At 46.2% G+C, this 23,340-nt stretch overlaps 1 protein-coding gene across 1 annotated transcript in view; it reads left to right on the plus strand.

The window, feature by feature from the left end:
- Positions 1 to 23,340, plus strand: part of LOC137519355 (polycystin-1-like protein 1) — a 705,387-nt gene that overhangs the window by 496,599 nt on the left and 185,448 nt on the right. Inside the window, exon 12 of the mRNA XM_068238307.1 lies at positions 689 to 896. Coding sequence (XP_068094408.1) covers positions 689 to 896 — 208 coding nt within the window. The remainder of the gene's footprint in view (positions 1 to 688; positions 897 to 23,340) is intronic.

Raw genomic sequence — 23,340 nt, forward strand, 5'->3', positions numbered from 1 at the left:
AGTGGGCCCTTGCCACTGGTGAGGTGTTCCAATAGTACCCACCAGCTCCTCTGGTGAGGTTCTGCCAAACTAGTCTAGTAACTGTGTTCTAATAGTACCCACCAGCTCCTCTGGTGAGGTTCTGCCAAACTAGCCAGTTACTGTATTCTAATAGTTCCCACCAGCTCCTCTGGTGAAGTTCTATCTATCTATCCGATACTGTGTTCTTATAGTGCTCCCCAGCTCCTCTGGTGAGGCCTAGTTATTCTACTCTGTTACTGTTGCACCAAGCACTATACACTATTGCATTATCCTGTTAGCTATACTTGCATTATTGTTGATTCTGCAGATCACCATATAATCAGGTATAGTGTCTGTATTATTGGTGATTCTGCAGATCACACATAATCAGACATCTGTGTTGCTTCACCAATCATTACAGTGATTGGTTTGAAATTACATTTCCATTGTTACTCTAAGTACTCCAAATTAGGGGTTGTAATCGAAATTCCGAATTTTGAGTACGCTCGTAATCGGTAATTGTAATTCTGATCAATTATGAATGCTGATTACGATGTCATAACTGACAATTTTGACTCGTAATTTCGTCAAGCTGTAATTAACGAGTCCTTATGAGCATCACCATTCAAATGCATATCAAATACAATACATATATATGAAAATAAAATTATATTTTTTTTTGCTACAGCACCTCAAAAAATACCAGCCCATGCATTGTAATAGTAAGCTGTGCTTTCCTGTACATCCTATTGATGATATTTGGTACAATTAAAGCCCGACATGAGAACCAGAAGGATGCATTTGTATATCTCCAAGATAATGCTCCCAGTGATCGGCAACAATATGCAGTCATGGTTGATGTAGGTTTTCGATCTCGAGCTAAGTCAACAGCTAAGGTAATTTTGACTTTTGTAAGTTTATTACATGTATTAGTCATTTATTACAAATGAATGAAAATGTGAGGCCTTAAAATATATCTTCAGGGATATTGCATTATCTATTCTACATATAGCTTCTCCACCCACCATGACTACAAGAAAGGAAAAAAAGATACGTCTCGAAAAAAAGCGCTGTAAAAACGGCGCCAGAGTCTTGGGCGCAGCCGGCACCACCATAGGCTATAATAGGAATTACGGCTATAGTGACCCTGCGTGAGTAATTTGGGCGCCTTCAGAAGACGAAGCACAAATTATGATAAAAACACTGTAATTCAGCCACCAGCAATAGCTTGCAGCCGAATTACATATTTCTCCACTATCCATGGCAGCCTTGAGGGGGAATAGTAATTAACGCCGCTGGGACTTGAGCAGGAGCAGGGTGAGCTGTTTTTTTTTACTTTACCCTGCGCCCAAATCTCCTAACGGCTTAATAAGATATATGCCTTGAAAATATTTTACATACAATGGTCTTGGATGGACTCAAGAACACTGTAGAAGAAAATAAAGCAAACGCGGCCTGTATTTATTTAAAAAAAAAATGCTGCTATAAGTTGGTAAATCTTGCAGACTTTGCCTGAATCAGATTCTAGTTTGGCTTGCTAAACTATTATTGGAATATCAGTGATGTAATTGCTTTTTATTTTATTTTTTTTCAATAAATCCAGAACCACCTTTGTTGGTTAAAAATGTTTTTCGCACTCAATTCATGTATTTTGTAGTATATACAGGCGCTGATCCAAACTTTATCTCGTGTATGTTCCACCAGCTGCTCAGGATAAACGACATCCACAATCGGTTCCAAGAAAAATGCATACAAATCCACAGCGCTTGGTACTCAAATCGGCATCTGCAGTAACCCCACATTGCTCAAAAGCATATTTCCACAGTGACCATCACCAGAAATAAATTGAGAAAGTTCACTTCTCCATCCAAGAATCACATAAACATTTATTAGAAACTGAATCTACATCACATATACAATGACTTACTTCCAGGGTCCTTTTGACAGGGACCCTTCGTAGTTAAAAGCTTATAGTGTAACCTAGTACACATTTAAAATCCAAAAAACGATCTCATATAAGTTGCCCAGTCTCCAGTTCCTACCGGTTTTGGCCTTGCGCCGTCATCAGGGAACACTGGAGACTGAGCTGTGGGCAAAATATATAAAGATTACCTTGTAATCACTCAATCGGGGCCATTGCAGGCTCTCAGCAGAAAGTTTTCCACTTGCTGGTAATGTGCATAGCTGATAGGCTCATTCCGGTCAGGTGGTTAGGTGCAAGTGGCTCTGGGATGGTGTGACATCACTACAGAGCTGAGGCAATAACGCGATTGGTCGGGCTGGTCACATGTAATTGGCTGAAAGAGACGCTAAGGATGTTGGGAAGTGTAGTTTCCAGTCTCTCCACGCTCAGCAACTCAATTACTTAAAAATAACACAACAGCACAGGCAGCACGGTGGCGCAGTAGCCAGCGCTCCCGCCTTGCAATGCTGGGTCCCGGGTTCGAATCCCAGCAATACTTAAATAAATTAAATAAATACATACATACATTAAAAGGCACATATTACTAAAAGACATATAAATTACATAGTATATTGCACACCCTATAAATACACTTATAACGCTGTCTCCCATAGAGTTCCCTTGGTTGCTGCCATCTTGTGAATAAATAGATTATTGCACTCAGGAATTGTCTATAAAGTAGTTTATATTAAAATCAATGTTCAAACCTCTTGGTTGCATAGTCTTTAAAGGGAAGGTCCAAGCAAAAAAAAAAAAAAATGAGTTTCACTTACCTGGGGCTTCTACCAGCCCCATGCAGCCATCCTGTGCCCTCGGAGTCACTCACTGCTGCTCCAGTCCCCCGCTGCCAGCTTTCTGACCTTGGAGGTCAGGGCCGAATTGCGTACATTTTTACACATTCCCGCTAGTGCAGGAACATTAACACATACATTTTTACGCGATAGTGGTGCAACGCGTACATTTTTGTTCCTGCACTACCTGGAATGCGTAAAAATGTATGCAATGTGACCCTGACCTCCGAGGTCAGAAAGCTGCCAGCGGGGGACTGGAGCAGCAGTGAGTGACTACGAGGGCACAGGATGGCTGCATGGGGCTGGTAGAAGCCCCAGGTAAGTGAAACTCATTTTTTTTTTTTGCTTGGACCTTCCCTTTAATGTAAAAATCCACTTAGTTTCAAGTTTGTATAATTCTCTATCTTTATTTGATCCTCTCCAGTCTGTTTTTACTTGGTCGATGATACAAAATTTTAAAACTGAAGGATCTTTGCTATGGACAGTTTTGAAATGATTGGGGACAGAGTGGTCTATTTCAGCTTTTCCAATATTATAGACATGTTCGTATAGTCGCCTCCTGAACTCTCTATGTGTTTTCCCTACATATTGGAGCCCGCATGGACACTCCAAAAGGTATATCACATACATACTATTGCAATTGTAAAAATGTTTAATCTGAAATGTTTCTCCTGTATAATTACTAGTAAAAGAGGTGATCTTCCTTGGTTGGTTGGTACATGTGCGACATCCAAAACATCTTTTGCACTTGAAAAAACCTTCTAACTCCAGAAAGGTGTTACTGGTAGTTGGCTGCTTATATATGGTACTGCTTGTAATCCGGCTCTGAAGATTTGGGGCCTTCCTGAATATAACTTGTGGTTTTTCAGTAATAATTGCAGTTAGATCAGGATCTAGTCTCAAAATAGGCCAATGTTTCCCTACAAGCCTTTTAATGTCCCTATATTGTGTATTAAAATCAGTAATAAAAGCGCATTTGAACTGATTTTCCACATTCTGTCTTGTTCCTGTGCCATGGTTTTGGATCATGTCCAATCTATTCCGTGTGGCAATTTCATCTCGCAATTTCATGAAACAATCAAAATCATATCCTTTTTCTACAAATCGTTCAATTAAAACATTGGATTGAGTATAGGATTGAGATTGCTGGGATTCGAACCTGTGACCCAGCATTGCAAGGCGGGAGTGCTGGCCACTGCGCCACCGTGCTGCCTGTGCTGTTGTGTTATTTTTATGTAATTGAGTTGCTGAGCGTGGAGAGACTGGAAACTACACTTCCCAACATCCTTAGCGTCTCTTTCAGCCAATTACGCGTGAGCATGCTGGCTCATGTGACCAGCCCGACCAATCGCGTTATTGCCTCAGCTCTGTAGTGATGTCACACCATCCCAGAGCCACTTGCACCTAACCACCTGACCGGAATGAGCCTATCAGCTATGCGCATTACCGGCAAGTGGAAAACTTTCTGCTGAGAGCCTGCAATGGCCCCGATCGAGTGATTACAAGGTAATCTTTATATATTTTGCCCACAGCTCAGTCTCCAGTGTTCCCTGATGACGGTGCAAGGCTGAAACCGGTAGGAACTGGAGACTGGGCAACTTATATGAGATTGTTTTTTTGGATTTTAAATGTGTACTGGGTTACACTATAAACTTTTAACTACTAAGGGTCCCTGTCAAAAGGACCCTGGAAGTAAGTCATTGTATATGTAATGTAGATTCAGCTTCTAATAAATGTTTATGTGATTCTTGGATGGAGAAGTGAACTTTCTCAATTTATTTCTGGTGATGGTCACTGTGGAAATATGCTTTTGAGCACTGTGGGGTTACTGCAGATGCCGATTTGAGTACTAAGCGCTGTGGATTTGTATGCATAAGGCTTGATTTATGTTATGTTTTTTTTTTTTTTATATATATGTCTGAACTTTGCCATAGATGTGAGAGCCTTAATATATAAATGTCAAGAATCGCAATCTGATAATGTTACTGTTAGAAACATAGTTACCGCTGCTGCGTGAAGCGGCACCGCCGCTTCCGCATCTGATGTCACTTTGGCTGTGGTGGCATCTCCGCGGGCTCCCCTCCGCAGACCGGGCATTTCTGCATTACACATGCATCATTTGTCGCGTGCGCGCGACGGGCGGCGCGCTATTTATGCATTGAAGAGGCGGGTCAGCTGACACTTCAGTCAGCTGACCCCTGCCGCCGCCTCCGCCGGACTGATTGGCTGAATGCCGGGGGCGGGCCAATCAGGAGTAGCTGCTCTACTTATACAGAAGCCGTTCAGTTGCCATTTATCTGTTGTTGCGAATACTTTGTGTTAGCGCTCAGACCTTTGATAGCTGTAATCAGTAGCATTCAATACTATTGTATATTATTGTGTTTGAACCTTGCCTGTATTTCTAACCACTCTTCTGCCTTCTGATTCTGTGCTCTGCCTATCTGATTTGTTACCGATCTCCTGCCTGAACCTTTGACTACGATTCTTGCCTCCTGATTCTGTACCTTGCCTTCCCGACCCATTGCCGACCTCAGCTTGCTATTGACTATGATTTTGCCTAACGATTCTGTACTGCTACTGACCGACCCGTTACCGACCTCGCCTGTACGACCACTCTCTGTCTAGTGACAGCCTCAGTCACCCAAGGCTGTCACTTAAGGAATACTCCTGAACTATTGTGCACCAATACACGTGTGATCACACTCTGATTAAAGTACTGACTTCTGGGCTGTTAGAGCTAATACTGATCAGTACATAACAACAGACCATTATCTATGGAGGCTCAGGTTCAGACATTAACCGTAGCAGTTGAGCGGTTAACGACCACTGTGGCATCACAGCAGGTTCAGTTAAATCTCCTGACTGAAGCTGTTAATGGGCCTTAGGGAGCTGAATCATCATCGCCTCCCATTCTTGTCTGTGAACCTAAAATGGCGTTGCCAGAAAAGTTCTCAGGTTTAAAGTCAGACTTTAGAAACTTCAGAAATAGGTGTATGTCTTATTTCGAGATGAGACTCATCTCGTCAGGCACTGAGGTACAGCGGGTAACTTTGATTAAGACCCTGCTACATGGGGACTCCCAAACTTGGGCTTACAGTCTGCCTGACGGTCATGAAGCCTTAGTGTCCGTTCAGGAGTTCTTTAAGGCTATGGCAGTTATATATGATGACCCCGACGTAGCCGCAACAGCGGAAAGAAAATTGAAAAGACTACGTCAAGGTCATGGCACAGTGGAGGATTATGCCTCAGAGTTTCGGAAGTGGGCGGTTTCCTCTAGATGCGAACATTATGCCCTACTCGATTGTTTTCTCTCGGGGTCAGTTTCTGACATCATGCTCAGTCACCGCGAACCCAAAATTGTCGATTAGGCCATTTCTTTGGCAGTCAAGATTGATCGCAGGCTTAGATACCATAAACAGGGCAGATCCCGCACCTATCCTAAGACGGTACTTTCCACTTCTTCTGGTGTCACTAGTGTGGATGAGCCGATGCAGATAGGCCACTCCAAACTGTCTGAGGCAGAAAAGTCCAGGACAGGAGAAGGAAAGAAGGGCTGTGTTTGTACTGTGGGGAGAAAGGACATCTAATCCAAAGCTGCAGTAAGTGGTCGGAAAACTTCTCCGCCTAGGTGTAGTTGGAGGTACTACCCTAGGCGAATCTGTTTTGCCCCCAGTAAAAATAAAATGTTGTTACCTTGTACCATTACCTGGGAGGGCCAGGTACATGTCACTCAGGCCTTTATTGACTCTGGTTCTGCAGCCAATTTTATAGATTTTGATTTGGCCTCTCAGTGGAATATTCCCATCCGTTCCATAGAGAGGCAAATCTACGTTACAGGTATTGATGACTCTCCCCTGCAAAACAAACAGCCCCTTACGCAGACTCCTCCCCTTGTATGTCACGTAGGGGTTCTGCATAAGGAAGAGATACAATTTTATGTCCTTCATATTGTCACAGACCGCAGGGCCGGTCTGCGGATGGGGTAAATCGATCAGCGTCAGAAATCCTCTCACACGGTCATTTGTTCATCATGAAGGGTAACCCGCATTCGCAATTTGATGAACTGACTAATGGAGGGAGCGTTCTGCCACTAACGGATTCACCACACACATACAATTCAAAGATCTGCCACCAAGTGAGTTACACAGCCCGCTACTGTAATTATACTAGGACTTGGAGAACGCTCTATTAACCCCTAGAAGTATGCAGGAATCTGGGTCAGATCGTTATATCTGGGCCGAGTTCTCGCATACGGGTTATAAAGGCACACTTCTATTAAACACAGGGTAGCGATTTCAGGAGAATAAGTACGATTGTGTATGTTCAGCAACAGGTCATAACCGCTAAACGATTTTTAAACGTTTATTAACAAAAATGCATTACATACAGTTATATACACCAATTAACACAGAGCTTAAAAATAAAAGGGAATAAAATCAGAAAATTCTTACTTAGTTAGCTGAGCAGTCCATTTGAAGAATGAAGAAAAATAGTCCAGTTTAAAGTAGGCATTCAGGTTAAGAGTCCTTTGTACACAGCATGCGCCGGGTTCTCCTTCAGCACATGCCTGGACTTTCCTGGTCGATGAAAATTGGAGAACTGAGGGAGGGGTCCCTCGCAACCAGTGTTGACTGACCTGAGTTTTGGGCTGTCACTACCTGGAAAGTAGGTGTGTTTCAGGCGGGGTTACCTCCTAATCAGCAGGTTGCCGCCCACAGACTCAGAGCAAGAAATGTACAGATTATTAATAATCTGTGTAACTCCGCCCCAGATTGGCGCATCGCAAATCCGAGACTATATTCATAAGCGGCTTGCGACCCTGTATTAAACGAGGCTATACACGCCTAGTCTGTCGCATTCGCTCTACGCAAGCCGGATAAAATGCTTTCACAGATTCCTGATAGCTAGAAAATTGCAATTTAGGTGACTGATAGAACTGATTTCTAGATATCAGGAAATGTAATTTTTGTCTTGCTGTGCCAAACCTATTTTGAATTATTAATAAAGTAAATGTTCTCTTTGTATGAAGCTATGAGCTTGGAGGGAAATTCTTATCTTACTGGTTGGATCTAGTTTCCTTGGGGAATGCTGTGCCAGCAACTGGCCCAGCGGGAGGTCTGGCTAGGTGTGAGATTCTTTCCATGTTATCAGGACACTGGGGAATGGGGTGAGGGGCTTGCTTCCCTTCACAAGAGAAAGGAAAGACATTTTTTGTACATTTACACAGCACTGACAGTAATGGCTGGACCATACGAAAATCGTTGGCGATTGCGCACGACTTTCCGTAATGTTCGTCACACATATGTCTACCTCCACTGTTGTCCTGAGTCTTCCCTGGTTACAAAAACGCTCTCCCTTTATAGATTGGATCTCTGGACAATTATTGGCATGGTCCCATGCCTGCCAAAAACATTGTCTGGAGAAGATTGCCATGTGTTCCATTGATTTTCAAGTGGAGGGTGTCCCTGCACAGTATGCCACTTTCGCTGATGTCTTCTGTCTGCACTCCGCAGATAAACTTCCCCCTCATAGGGAGTTTGACTGTCCCATAGACCTTAGGCTCGGTACCATGCCTCCCAGGGGTCACCTGTATAACCTCTCGGGTCCAGAGCAGCTCGCTATGAAGGACTACATCAAAGAGAACCTTGAGAAAGGCTTCATCCGCCCCTCTAAGTCACCAGCAGGGGCAGGGTTCTTTTTTGTTCAAAAAAAGGATGGTGGACTCTGTCCATGCATAGATTACCGAGCATTGAACAAAATTACCATCCAAAATCTGTACCCACTGCCATTGATTGACGATTTGTTTGCTTTGATACGTATAAGGCAAGGGGATGAATGGAAGACAGCCTTCAACACACCCGATGGGCATTACGAGTACTTAGTGATACCCTTCGGGTTGTGCAATGCCTCGGCTGTCTTCCAGGAATTCATCAATGAAATTTTCAGGGAAGTTTTGGGACACGTCGTGGTGGTTTATCTTGATAATATTTTAATTTTCTCAAAAAATTTGTCAGAGCATCAGGATCATGTGAGGTTCGTGTTAGGAAAACTCAGGCAAAACTTTCTTTATGCGAAATTAGAAAAATGCCTGTTTGAAGTGTCAGAAATTTCCTTTTTAGGATACGTCATCTCTACCAATGGGCTGTCGATGGATCCCAAAAAAGTTTCCGCGGTGCTGGAGTGGCCCCAGCCTGTAGGGTTGAAGGCACTCCAGAGATTTTTAGGCTTTGCCAATTATTACAGAAAATGTATTAAGGGGTTCTCTTCTGTGGTTACTCCCCTAACTGACCTGACCAAGAAGGGGGCAGATACTTACAATTGGTCTGAAAAAGCATGTACTGCTTTTTCTCAGTTGAAGGCCCTGTTTTGCTCCACCCCTATCTTACGTCATGTGGACGTCACACGTCCTTACATTGTGGAGGTGGATGCTTCTGAGGTAGGAGTGGGGTCTGTACTGTCTCAGCACTCGGGGGTTCAGGGACGTTTGTATCCTTGTGCGTTTTTCTCATGCAAGTTCTCGCCGGCCGAGAAGAACTATGATATCGGTAATAGGGAACTGTTGGCCATCAAGATGGCTTTTGAAGAGTGGTGCCACTGGCTCAAGGGAGCAGAACATGTGATTTACGGTGTACACTGATCATAAAAAATTGGAGTACATCGAGGGGGCAAAGAGACTCAATACCAGACAAGCCCGATGGGCTCTCTTTTTCTCCCGATTTCGATTTATAATCACCTACAAACCTGGGAATAAAAACGTTAAGGCAGATGCATTGTCCCGTTGCTTTGAACCCGAGACAGTACAGCCCTCATCCCCTGTCAGTATCCTACCCGAGCATGTGGTGGTGGCTGTTACAGAACCTAAAGAAGATCTCGCAGCCACACTGCAGGCATTTCAGCAGGACTCCCCTGAGGGAAGACCCCGAGGGTCGACTGTTTGTCCCACTGCATCTACGTTTACAGGTCTTGCAGATGTTTCATTGCCACAAAACCGCCGGACATCCTGGGATAAGTAGGACGCAGGAGTCGTTGTCCCGTTCGGTATGGTGGCCCTCATTAGGGAACGATACCAAAGAGTTTGTGAGGTCTTGTACGGCTTGTGCACGGAGTAAACCTTCCAGGCAAGCTCCTGCAGGGACCCTGCAACCATTGCCCATGCCCACCGAACCATGGGGCACATATCCATGGACTTTGTAGGGGAGCTCCCTAAGTCTGAGGGGAAGTCGGTAATTTGGGTAGTGGTAGACCGTTTTAGTAAAATGGTTCATTTTGTGCCCCTGGAGAAACTTCCATCGGCCCAGGAATTGGCAGATCTTTTTGTGACGCACATTTTCCGCCTGCATGGCATACCCCAAAACATTGTATCTGACAGGGGTGTACAATTTGTTTCTAAGTTTTGGAGGGCCTTTGCTCAACAGTTGGGTTCCACCTTATCTTTTTCATCAGGCTTTCATCCCCAGACCAATGGGCAAACTGAGAGGATGAACCAGTCCCTGGAACAATTCCTGCGCTGTTATGTGGCCGATTCTCAGCATGAGTGGGTGAAATTCCTGTCATTTGCGGAATTCGCCCACAATAACCTCATAAACTCTTCCTCAGGGTTTTCCCCGTTCCAAATAGTCACAGGGAGGTCACCCAAGTTCACCCCCCTATCTGTGGTTAATTCTCCTTTTCCCACGTTGGAGGGTTGGCAGGACAGATTAAAGAGAATTTGGGCTTTGGTGAAAGTCAATTTGGAAAAAGCTTTTGAGGTGCAAAAGAAATATGCAGACAGAAGACGTTCACCTGAGTGGAATTTTGCACCGGGTGATAGGGTGTGGGTCTCGACACGTCATATTGTGTTGAGACAGCCATCCGTTAAGCTGGGGCCCAAATATATTGGCCCGTACCCTGTCACGGAAAAGATCAAAGAGGTGACATATAGTGTGGCCCCGCCTTCCACTATGAAAGGTGTGAAGTCTTTTCATGCCTCACTGCTGAAGCCAGCTGTGTACGCTGATTCTTCTCAGCCCCCCCCCCCCCTCCCCAGTGGTGATCGATGGCGAGCCGGAATATGAAGTTGAGGAGGTCTTGGATTCACGCAAGGTGCGGAATTCAATCCAGTATTTGGTTCATTGGAAGGGGTATGGTCCTGAGGATAGGTCATGGGTCCCGGCTCGCCAACTTCATGCTGAGGAGTTAAAACAACAGTTTCACTCATATCACCCGGAGAGTGTATCAGGGGCGTGTCCGAAGACCACGCCTCGGGGGGTAATGTTAGAAACATAGTTACCGCTGCTGCGGGAAGCGGCGCCGTTCCTTTCCGCATCTGATGTCACTTTGGCTGTGGTGGCATCTCCGCGGGCTCCCCTCCGCAGGCCGGGAATTTCCGCATTACACAGGCATCGTTTGTCGCGTGCGCGCAACTGGCGGCGCGCTATTTATGCATTGAGGAGGCCATCGCCTCCGCCTGACTGATTGGCTGAATGCCGGGGGCGGGCCAATCAGGAGTAGCTGCTCTACTTATACCGAAGCCGTTCAGTTGCCAGGTGTCTGTTGTTGCGAATACTTCGTGTTAGCGCTCAGACCTTTGATAGCTGTAATCAGTAGCATTCAATACTATTGTATATTATTGTGTTTGAATCTTGCCTGTATTTCTGACCATTCTTCTGCCTTCCGATTCTGTACTCTGCCTATCTGATTTGTTACCGATCTCCTGCCTGAACCTTTGACTACAATTCTTGCCTCCTGATTCTGTACCTTGCCTTCCCGACCCATTGCCGACCTCAGCTTGCTATTGACTACGATTTTGCCTAACGATTCTGTACTGCTACTGACCGACCCGTTACTCACCTCGCCTGTATGACCACTTTCTGTCTAGTGACAGCCTCAGTCACCCAAGGCTGTCACTTAAGGCGTACTCCTGAACTATTGTGCACCAATACACGTGTGATCACACTCTGATTAAAGTACTGACTTCTGGGCTGTTAGAGCTAATACTGATCATTACACTTGGAATATTAAAGGATTACGCACTCCGCAAAAGCGTACGCAAGTTCTAAATAATCTACAGAAATTGAAGGCTGATGTAGCCGTTATACAGGAAACGCACTTGAAACAACCCATATTTAATTTTTTAGCTAAGATGTGGGTCAGTCAGATCATTGGGGCTCCTTCTGAAGGGTGTAAGGCCATTATTCTCATTAAAAAAATTCCGGAAAAACTGATTCGACAACACTTTGATGCAAAGGAAGGGCGATGGGTACGCACGGATTTTGAAATAAATGCTCTGTGTGGGGCATTTATGCCCAATTCAGACAATGTGGGATTTTACAATGATCTGACTGTCATGATCTCACGAATACCATCATATGTCAAACAGATAGTGATTGGTGACTCCAATGCAGTGCCCTCCACAAGGTGAGATAGAAAACTCAAACATAATTCCCCATATTTAGGATTGACAACTGATATAGCTTTAAACCATTTCCTGACAACCACAGGTCTAATAGACCGTTGGAGACATCTCCACTCCCTAGAATGAGATTTCTTGTACTTTTCCAAGGTCCATTCGTCACATTTAAGGATAGATCTGATGTTGATCTCTCATAATTTGATAACAGCTATTAGATCTGTGGACATAAAAGCGATGGTTCTATCCGATCATGCACCAGTAAAATTAACATTAACCTTATATCCTTGTAAGACCCATAGAAAATAGAGGTTCCCTACATATTTATATAATGACTAGTAGACCTAAGCCCGTATAAAAACAGGCTCTAGGTCTGTGTTCCTAGGCACACGCGCACCCATCACGCACACGCGCACCCGCCAAGCAACACGCGTGCCTGCCAATCACCGCGCACGCGCCCACCCACCGCGCCCGCCATCGGGCACGCACTCGCCCGCTCGCCCATCCGGCCGCCTGCTCACACGCTACCCCGCTTGACTCCCTGGCCCCGGCCTCCTGTCTCTGGGTCCATGCTGTGCACATGCGCAGTGGGCCAAAGCACGGACAATGCTACACAGAGACAGGAGGCACGGACACAGGGGTTTTATTATAGAGGATAAACAGTCTGCTGCAGACTTGCAAATGAGATGGCGAGAGTATAGAGAAGACAATGCTATGCATCGGAATAGACCTGCCTTGTTTTGGGAAACTGCCAAGGTGGTCCTGAGAGGACATATTATAGCTTATGCGGCTTCCCAGAGGAAAACAGCTCTTAATCGTTATATTGAAGCCACAACCAGAGTAAGAGAATCATATCTCCAATTTAAAGAGAATGGGAACTGATTCGCTAAAAGAAAAAACAGATACTTACCTGAGGAGAAGGAAGGCTCAGAGTCCTAATGAGCCTCCCCTCTCCTCTCTCGGTGCCCGTTCCTGCGCTGGCTCCCCCGTAGCAGTATTTGACTAAATTGGTCAAATACTGCTACCTCCGCCACCGAAGGGAGGCTTCGGCAGTCTTCGGGAATCCGAGTGCTCCAGAAGATGGGCCACTCCAAACTGCGCACGCGCGAGCGCCCTCTATCGTGTACTCGCACGTGCGCAGTATGGAGCCGCCTGTCTTTGGGAGGACTCGACTCCCGAAGACTTCTGAAGTCCCCCACGGCGGGGGATTTAAACGGGGGATCTGCCGCTGCGACGAGGGCATCGGGAGAGGAGAGGGGAGGCTCATTAGGACACAGAGCCTTCCCTCTCCTTAGGTAAGTAGCTGGCTTTTTTTTTAATTAATTGGGAACCATTGGCTTTAAGGACGACCCTTCAAATGAGAATCAAAAGAGCTGGACCTCAGCTAAATAAACCTGTGATATGTGGCTTGAGAGATACGAACTGACTTCTTGCTCTTCTCATGCTGCAAGGTTCTATAAATGGGGGAATAAATCTGGGAAAATGCTGGCTAATTTAGTTTCCGATAAAAATAAGGTCTCTTATATTAACAATGTAACGGACAAGCGGGGAAAAACTCAGATGAGCCCTGAAGATGTGGTTAAAGTTTTTTGGGAGTATTATGAAACTCTTTATACATCCAAATTGGGAAATCAGGAGTCAGGACGACCAAGACAAATTTTTGAGCTAGGCACAACTAACAAAATTATCAGATGATAGGAACTTTTTAAATGCTAAAATCTCTGTGGGTGAAGTAGCAGAAGTCATAAAACATTCTTCTTTAGGTATATCACCGGGTCCTGATGGCCTCTCGTCTGAGTTTTTCTGCCTTATACGGGAAGACTTGCAAGAGGATCTGACCTCTTTATATAATCACATCATAACTAAACATGAGTTCCCACCTACAGCTAATGAGGCTTTTATAAAATGAATACCCAAAGAGGGAAAGCACCCCCAAGACCCGGCCTTATACAGGCTCATATCACGAAAATATTAGCAAACAGATTGACTTTAATTCACCGACGTCTGATCCATAGTTCACAGGTGGGTTTCGTCTCTGGTAGAAGTGCAGTAATAAATCTGAGGCACACGCTGGCTACGATGAAACACTTTCGATCAGGAGGCCAGCCAGGGGGATTGAAGGCCTTCTTGGCACTAGATGCCGAGAAGGCCTTCGATAGTATTGAGTGGTCATGGTTAAAGAGAGACTGAAGTCTCTAAAAATTCAGGTTTTTATTTAAAACATCTCTTTAATATCAATGCCCTAATTAAACGCCGCATCCCCACGGCTGCACACTAACTAAATCCCCCCAAACTCCCCATGGGCACGTTGTGGGGAGCGCTTCCGTAATGAGGCAGAACTTTGGGCTGTAGCTCTGCCTCTACATGCGTCCATGAGCGTGGGTCGCCACCTTCCCCGCCCCTCTCAGTCTTCTTTCACTGAGAGGGGCGGGGGAGAGGCGGAGATACGCGCTGATTGACACGCATGGAGGCAGAGCTGCAGCTCAAAGCTCTGCCTCCCTGGGCAGCAAAATCCACATCCAAGAAAGTCGTGGATTTTTGCTGGGGAGTTTGGGGTGATTTAGTTAGTTTTCAGCCACGGAGTGCTGCATTTTAGTTAGGGCATTGATGTTAAAGAGATTTTTAAAGTAAAAACCTGAATTTTATGAAATTGAACAAAGGTATTGAAATATATGGGTTTGATGGAGAATGTCTATCATATATCGAAGTAATGTACTGTATTCTACTCCTCGGGCAAGGGTGTCGATATTGGGGGCTACTAGTGACAGTGTGTGGCTGGGGAGAGGCACGCGATAGGGGTGGCCTCTATCACTTCTTTTGTTTAACATTGCTATAGAGCCTTTCATAAGCATGACATTTTTCAGGGTATACAGGTGGGCACAAAATATATCAAGTCAGCACTATTTGCGGATTACATTTTGCTGTATCTGTCTAATCCACGGAGGGACCTGGGCAAAATTATTGATCATATTAACAGATTTGGGGATTGTTCTGGATAATCCATTAATTATCACAAAAGTGAAATTATGTTCCTGAACAATATAGGACCTACTCTGTGGTTAGACAAATTTAAAATTAGATTGGCTCGTACTCATTTGGTGTACCTGGGAATTAAAATACCAAAACATATTAGCCAATTATATAGTCTTAACATCTCCCCGGTGGTGGATAAGATACTAAAAGAACTTGAGAGATGGGCCAAACTACTGGTCTCTTTGATGGGCAGAATACATACATCTTATAAAAATGGTAAGCTTTGCTAGACTTTTGTATCCTATGCAGACTTTGCCGCTTCTGATCAAATACAAACATGTCAAATTACTGGAATCCACTTTTGTTAAATTTATATGGGCTGAGAAGAAACCCAGAATAGCTTTGGGGAAACTGAAATACCAGGTGAATAAATTGGGTCTGAATTTTTCAGATATTAGGAGCTACAATTTGTCATCTATATTTTAGCATATACAAGATTGGCTAGGAGATACACCCACGGCCTTAGATAAAGAACTAATCTCCCCATATTCATTATCTGGGATTTTACATACCAGACTACGTTCTCTACCTAAACAGATTAGATCTAATCTCCTGTTTCGAGACACGCTAATAACCTGGAGGGGGAAGAAATTTGCTTTACCTGGCTTGCTTTCTTGGAGACTTCCCTTAAGGACAACTCCGGATTTTGTGCCAGGGAGCTTACATGCAGGCATGCTCATCCAGATCCCGGGTACCCGGATTAACCCGGGTATACGACCATTTTCCGCTATCTGGGTCGGATTCGGATTCCGGATACCTGGGCCAATATCCGGATAGCTCTATGCGGATATCTGGCCGCACAATCCGGATACCCGTGGGTACCCGCGGATATCCAACGGATCAATGCCAAGCCGCTGTAGCTAAAGCTAACAAAATTTTGGGATGCATTAAAAGGGAAATAAAAACTCGAGATGCTAGCATAATATTGCCCCTGTTTAACTCTCTAGTAAGGCCACATCTGGAATATGGAATTCAGTTCTGGGCACCACATCACAAAAAAGATATTGCAGTTTTAGAGCCGGTGCAGAGACGAGCAACAAAATTGATACGTGGGATGGAAGGTCTCACTTATCAAGAAAGGTTAGATAAACTGGGTTTATTTAGTCTAGAGAAAAGACGCCTTAGAGGGGATCTAATTAACATGTATAAATACATCAGAGGGCAATATAATAGCTTGGCGGATGAGCTTTTTGTCCCTAGGCCTTCTCTAAGGACTAGAGGACATGATCTGCGCATGGAGGAAAAACGTTTTAGCCATTTATTTAGGAAAGGGTTCTTTACAGTAAGAGTGATTAAGATGTGGAAGGCATTGCCACAGGAAGTCGTTATGGCAAACTCAATACCTGCATTTAAAGGGGGCTTAGATGCTTTCCTTGCGTTGAAAGACATCCATGGCTACAATTACTAGGTAATGCCTAATGATGTTGAACCAGGGATTTTATCTGATTGCCATCTGGAGTCGGGAAGGAATTTTTCCCTTTAGGGGCTAATTGGACCATGCCTTGTAAGGGTTTTTTCGCCTTCCTCTGGATCAACAGGGATATGTGAGGGAGCAGGCTGGTGTTGTACTTTATACTGGTTGAACTCGATGGACGTATGTCTTTTTTCAATCAAAATAACTATGTAACTATGTAACTATATCCGGATCCGGGTACTGTAACAAGGGAGATGATGTCATTTAGCCAATCAGAGGGCTCCCAGCAGAAGCCCTAGCAACCAATCACAGAGGGAAACTTTGGCCAGCCCCACCTGACCTCATTGAGCCAATCAGAGGCCTCCCAGCCTAAGCCCTGGCACCCAATCACAGAAGGGAACCCTGGCCAGCCCCCCTGTGTAATAAGGCTGGCATGATGAGACAGATCGTCCTTGCTTGTGTGGCTGGCTGGCCACTGACAGACTTGCTCCAGTGCTGTTGGCTTAGCAAGTGCTGCCTGTATACAGTGATAAACCTAAAGCTTTGAGTGCTAAACACCTTCACTACACTATTGTTCTATTGTTTTTTTTTAGCTAGCTAGTGTAATTGTTTGATTTCATTCACTCAGTTAGGTCCTGTCTGTGTGTGCTGTGCAGGCCAGCAGGACAGTATAGGTTAGGGAGGGAATAGGAATAGGATTACTGTGTTATTGTATTGTATTACAGGGCCGCCTACAGCACATGATTGACATGAGAGCAGGGAGGGGCCTTGTTAATTCTAGGGCCCTGTGGACACAGAATCACACAAACTGGTCCCCAGCTGCTGCAGTAATGTACTGTACGTTTCCCTCATCCATCCCTGCTGCTGCTACATTGCTTTGAATCTATCCCTACTCACGCTGTTTGCTGAGGGGGGGGGGGCTGGATGCTGTGACTGTGTGGATGGTCTCATCACGCTGTTCTCTCCATACTCTCTCTTCCTTGTCCCGCCTCCCTGAGCTGGTGGTGGATTCTAGTTTCAATTTCCTTGCTGTCCAGCTCAGCTCCACCCCCCATGTCTCTTCCTCACTTCCTCACACTGCGCAGGGGCTGATGGGAGGTGGAGAAATGGAGAGAGATCAGCTAACAGCCAGGATGATTGACTGTGACTGACTCTCAGATCTCAACATAGACAGCACAGAGCACTGCACAGCCAGGCTCTTGAAAAAAGGCTGCGCAAGTCCTATATCGCGTAACCACGGCCAGGAGCAATGCACAACCTACCCGTGACACGCACATGTGCAACTTGCCTACCTGGAAGGGGGTGCAAGAGGGCAATTAGGTAACACAAAGGAAGGGGCTGGAATAGAAGGGACATGAGAACAATACATGCCTGCTCCTCCTGTTTTTCCAACTCCTTTTGGCTCTGGCATCCTTTCAAGGGTTATTAAAGTAAAAAAATGCAGTTTAATTTATATGGGGCTTCTTGCAGCCCCCTATAGTCATCCTGTGCACACCCTCCAGTCAGCAGTGGTAACCCCCTCAAAGCTGGCTGGTCATCACAGGAACATTCTACTTATGAGCAGAAACGATTTTCCCATACTGCGCATGCACAGAATGCTGCTGTGTATGGGGATGCGATGAGGTGCGTGCCTGGAAGCTTTGATGAGGGTCGCCCCGAAAGGACAGTGCGGGCACAGGGTGACTGCAGGGGGCTGCAAGAAGCCCCAGGTAAGTTAAAAGGAAGTCTAAAGTAAAAAAAAAAAAAAAAAAAAAAAGTTTAATGAAATCCTGGGTAATTGTAATGAAGCAGTATCCACATTGTCCAAAATGCAATCTATGGACACAGACTGTGTCCTCCATTCTCTGCCCCTCACAAATCCGTTCAGTTACAACTTGGTCCAGACTAGGGGGTCGGGGTGTTTGAACTAGTAAAAGTCTGCCCGCATGCGCAGTTCAAGCATATGAGCAATATATTCAGAATGCGCTCCCAGTGGCTTCTTGAGCGGCGTGCTGCACTCATATCAGCTGCCAGCAGTACATGAGAACTGAACTGTGCATGCAGGGCAAAGACTTCTTCCTTGGGTCAGGGCCTAGGGGAGAGATGGAGAGACGGAGCACACAGATACATGACACAAGCCCACAAATCAATTGCAAACATTACCGTGGGCTGTTTTCCTCAATCAGCTTCTGCATCTCCCCCATCTGTGCAAGCCAGCACACTCCATGTGGCATGGGACGGCTGCAGCAAGCGGCCGTTCTATAGTCAGTGTGGTGACAACTTCCGTTTTTCATTAGTTCCTGTTGTGCTGCTAAAATGTCTGGTTCAGTTCCGGCTGTGGGAGCATTCAGGAAAAATAGCTCCCGCTGGATTTTTCTGGACCGCAAAAACTGTACGGATCCGGACGGACGGACGGGTGTGAATGGATACATTGGATAACAATGTATCCATTCATATCCGGTCCGTTTGTACAGTATACGGTCCGCGTCTGGTCCGGAAAAAAAACGCAAGTGTGAACCGGGCCTTATGGTCACAAGTATGGACAATGCTTAATTAACCACTTGAGGACCCATCCTTTACCCCCCCTTAAGGACCAGCGCTGTTTGTTGGGATCTGTGCTGGGTGGGCTCTGCAGCCCCCAGCACAGATCAGGGTGCATGCAGAGCGATCAGATCGCCCCCCTTTTTCCCCCCCTATGGGGATGATGTGTAGGGGGGGTCTGATCGCTCCTGCCTGCAGGCATGTTGCGGGGGGGGGCACCTCAAAGCCCCCCTCCGCGGCGAAATTCCCCCCCTCCCTCTGCTACCTTTCCCCCCTGGTGATCCGGGCTGCACAGGACGCTATCTGTCCTGTGCAGCCAGTGACAGGTCGTCCCCTGTCACATGGCGGCGATCCCCGGCCGCTGATTGGCCGGGGATCGCCGATCTGCCTTACGGCGCTGCTGCGCAGCAGCGCCGTACAATGTAAACAAAGCGGATTATTTCCGCTTGTGTTTACATTTAGCCTGCGAGCCGCCATCGGCGGCCCGCAGGCTATTCACGGAGCCCCTCGCCGTGAATTGACAGGAAGCAGCCGCTCGCGCGAGCGGCTGCTTCCTGATTAATCAGCCTGCAGCTGGCGACGCAGAACTGCGTCGCTGGTCCTGCAGCTGCCACTTTGCCGGTATAAGCATGCGGTCGCACGGTATAAGCATGCGGTCGGCAAGTGGTTAAAGGATATCTGAGGTAAAAGTGCAGCTTTAATTTCCTGGGGCTTCTTCCAGCCCCTAGAAGTCTATCAGTTCCAGAGCTGCAGTTTGGCCGCCCTCCACGGTGTTGCTGTCCTGCTTGAAGCATCGCTTACCCAAGCGCAGAATGCTCCCAGCAGCAGGAGCCTGAAAGCGAGAGGTGCAGATACCAGTAACCCTGCTTGGGTCAGCGATGTTACGGACAGGAGATCGGCACCATGGAGTGTGGCCAAACTGCAGTGCTGGGATTGATAGACTGCTAGGGCCTGGAAGAAGCCTCATGTAAGGAAAGCTGAACTTTTTTTTCATCTCGTATATCCTTTAATGGATACCAGAGCCGAACGATATAGATTAAAAATGAGGGAAGCACGCATGTATTAGGTGCAGACCTCATGCCCACCGCTTCCCCAGTTCTCCTCCTATATACAGTAAATCTTCCACTGCAGCTCAGTCCAGGTCGCCGGACTCGAGCGGTAGTGCGCAGGTAGCCAGGAGTGATCTGCACGTGTGCTGCGCATGACAACACATTTGTGTCATCTTCTAGAGCCAATTTAAGGTGAAACCAATCAACTTGTCTGTATGTTATGGGGATGTGGGAGGAAACAAGAGTGCCTGGATGAAACCCATGTAGACGCAAGGAAAACATACAAACACCGTGTAGATAGATGACCTGGCTAGAATTCAAACCAGGGACCCAGCGCTGCAAGACGACAGCACTAACCACAACGTCAACATTCTGCCCAATATGGCAGCCTCCTTGCTACATATCTTATCTACGGGTGACTTTGTGTTATCTATACTAGCTAACGGGGGCTCTGGGCTACCTATAGTATCTTAAGGAGGCCTCCTGGTTATCTATACTAAGGGATGACTCCTGGTTACCTATACTATGTAAAGGAGTACTCCAGCTATCTAAAGGAGGATTTCAGGTTACCTATACTATCTAAGGGAGTACTCCAGGTTACCTATACTATCTAATGCTGGGAATACACGGTCAGTTTCTTTCTTATCAATCGAGCCGCTGATGGCTTGATTGATAATTTCCGACAGATCCGATGACCCCGCTCGATCTCCGCGGGCGGACAATAGCGGGGAGTCGAGTGAAAGATAAGGAAGCACCCGTGGGGATGAGCAGGGATCGATCCAGGGGACGAGCGGGGATGCGCCGGGATCGAGCTAGCGGCTCGATCCGGCGTATAATCTATTCTGTGTATGCCCAGCATAAGGGAGGATTCCAGGTTACCTATACTATCTAAAAGAGGACTCCGGCTACCTATACTATCTAAAAGAGGACTCCAGGTTACCTATACCATCTAACAGCAGGGACTCCGGCTATCTATACTATGTAAAGGAGGACTCTGGCTACCTATATTATCTAAGGGAGGACTCCAGATTACCTATACTATGTAAGGGAGGATTCCAGGTTACATATACTATCTAAAGGAGGACTCCAGCTATCCAGCTACCTATACTATCTAACAGGGACTCCTGGCTACCTATATTATTTAAGGGAGGACTATAGGTTATCTATAAAACTTAAGAATATTTTGTTTTAAAGGGAAGGTTCAGGGAGACAAAAAAATAAAAATCCATATCCACCTACCTGGGGCTTCCTCCAGCCCGTGGAAGGCAGGAGGTGCCCTCGCCGCCACTCCGGAGGCTCCCGGTCGTCTCCGGTGGCCGACCCGACCTGGCCATGCCCTGCTGCCAGGTCGGGCTCTTCTGCGCTCCAATCTGCGCCTCACGGGGGACGTCCTCCGTTCTGTGCTGCGCAGGCGCAATAGTTCTGCACCTGCGCAGTACAACCCAGAGGACGTCCGATGATGTCAGCGCGCCTGCGTGGAACGCAGAAGAGCCCGTCGTTGGAGCGCAGGTCGGACCAGGTTGGCCAGGTCGGGTCGGCCACCGGAGCCTGCGGAGCGGCGGCGAGGGCACCTCCTGCCTTCCACGGGCTGAAGGAAGCCCCAGGTAAGTGGATATGGATTTTTATTTTTGTTCTCCCTCCCTGAACCTTCCCTTTAATTTACTTTTAAGGGACACTTGTAGAGTGGCACTGGGTGTGGCTCAGTTTTGCTGCACTGTAAAGCTTGATGCCCCCGTGCTGAAGAGAAGAGAAGACAGCACCAGGTAAGTATAAAATTGATGGTGCTTTTTCTGTTGCCATTTATATGGGATTTTTAGACTCTTTTGTGATGTAAATTTACTAAGGCTGGGTTCAAACTGCACCTATCGAAAACTGATTCTGTAAAAACCGATCTGATTCAGTTTTAAATTGATCTGTTTGTAACATTGGAGCATCAGTTTTTCATCCATGAGTTCCGTTTCATTCCACGTCGCCTCCCGCTCGGTATACCCATCATGGATCCAGCCGATCTGGAATTATCATGCAGGGCTTAAACTTGCTTTTCTGTGTCAGAACAGAATTAACAAATCTGTTAAACGGATTGATGTAAACAATTTTTTTTTCTTTGCATAGAATCCGTTTGCATCAGTTTTGTTTCGTTAAACTCAACAATTTTTTTTGTGACGGTGTGAACCCAGTCTAGAGAATTTTTTCCCCAATTACATAGTGCTTATGCATTTTTTCTTTGAAGACTGTGGTTGTTTGACTATTCAAAAGTTTCAGTACATTTTCAGTAATGGCAACTGTGCATATTTTATGTTTTGTAAAAGAAAGGAGTATTTGTTGGTGATTGAACATTGGCTCTGTATTGCATTCATGATATTGTATGGTATGATATTTTTCTTATTTTACGGGGGGGTCCAGTTTGTTTGTCCAGTATGGGGCCCAAAAATTTCTGAAGGCGGCCCTGTTGTATTATATACTTAGTTAGTACTGCAGTTAGTTGTTAGAGAGAGCAGTACTGTGTTAGCTTACTACAGATTACTGCAGTGCTGCTGTGCTGAGCATTGTCAGTGTTAAAGTTAGACAGATAGTGTGCACTGTCTGTCCTCTACTCTGCGGTCTGTCACTCCGTGCTGATTTGATTTAAAGTACAACCCCGATTTCATTAAAGTAAAAGTACCCACATCATCTGGTGACATCATCACGTATAAGTTGTACTATGTCTGCTGGCACCGGCAGCCGGGGGAGGGGCAGCAAGGGCAAGAGGACAGGGAGCAACATTACGGCCACGCTCAGAAGGTCTGCCGTGTCAGTGTCGACCCCAGCGGGCACCCTACCCTCACTCAGCGAGCTTTTTGCTCCAGGCACCACGATTGAACTTAGGGCTGTTAGCCGCAAGGAGCTTGAGGAGGATGTTCTGGGTTTTTAGGAGGGGGGGTATGATGTTGATGATAGGATGAAGGACCGTGACTGCCATCCACAGGATGGAGATGTCAGCTCTGACTCTGAGGAGGAGGATGCGTCGGTGGTTTTGGCACGGAGGATCAGCATTGCAGACAGTGGCTGTGGAATGCGGGACCCACCACATCCTTCTGCCGCTACAACCAGCCGCACCACTCAACTCCCAACCGCCACAGGGAGAAAAGCCGCAGCATCCCATTCAGGCCGCAGGGGAATCTTCACCTCCCCAATCTGGCGGT

This window comes from Hyperolius riggenbachi, chromosome 5 (genome assembly GCF_040937935.1).
Source record: "Hyperolius riggenbachi isolate aHypRig1 chromosome 5, aHypRig1.pri, whole genome shotgun sequence".
In the NCBI taxonomy this organism is placed as follows: domain Eukaryota; kingdom Metazoa; phylum Chordata; class Amphibia; order Anura; family Hyperoliidae; genus Hyperolius; species Hyperolius riggenbachi.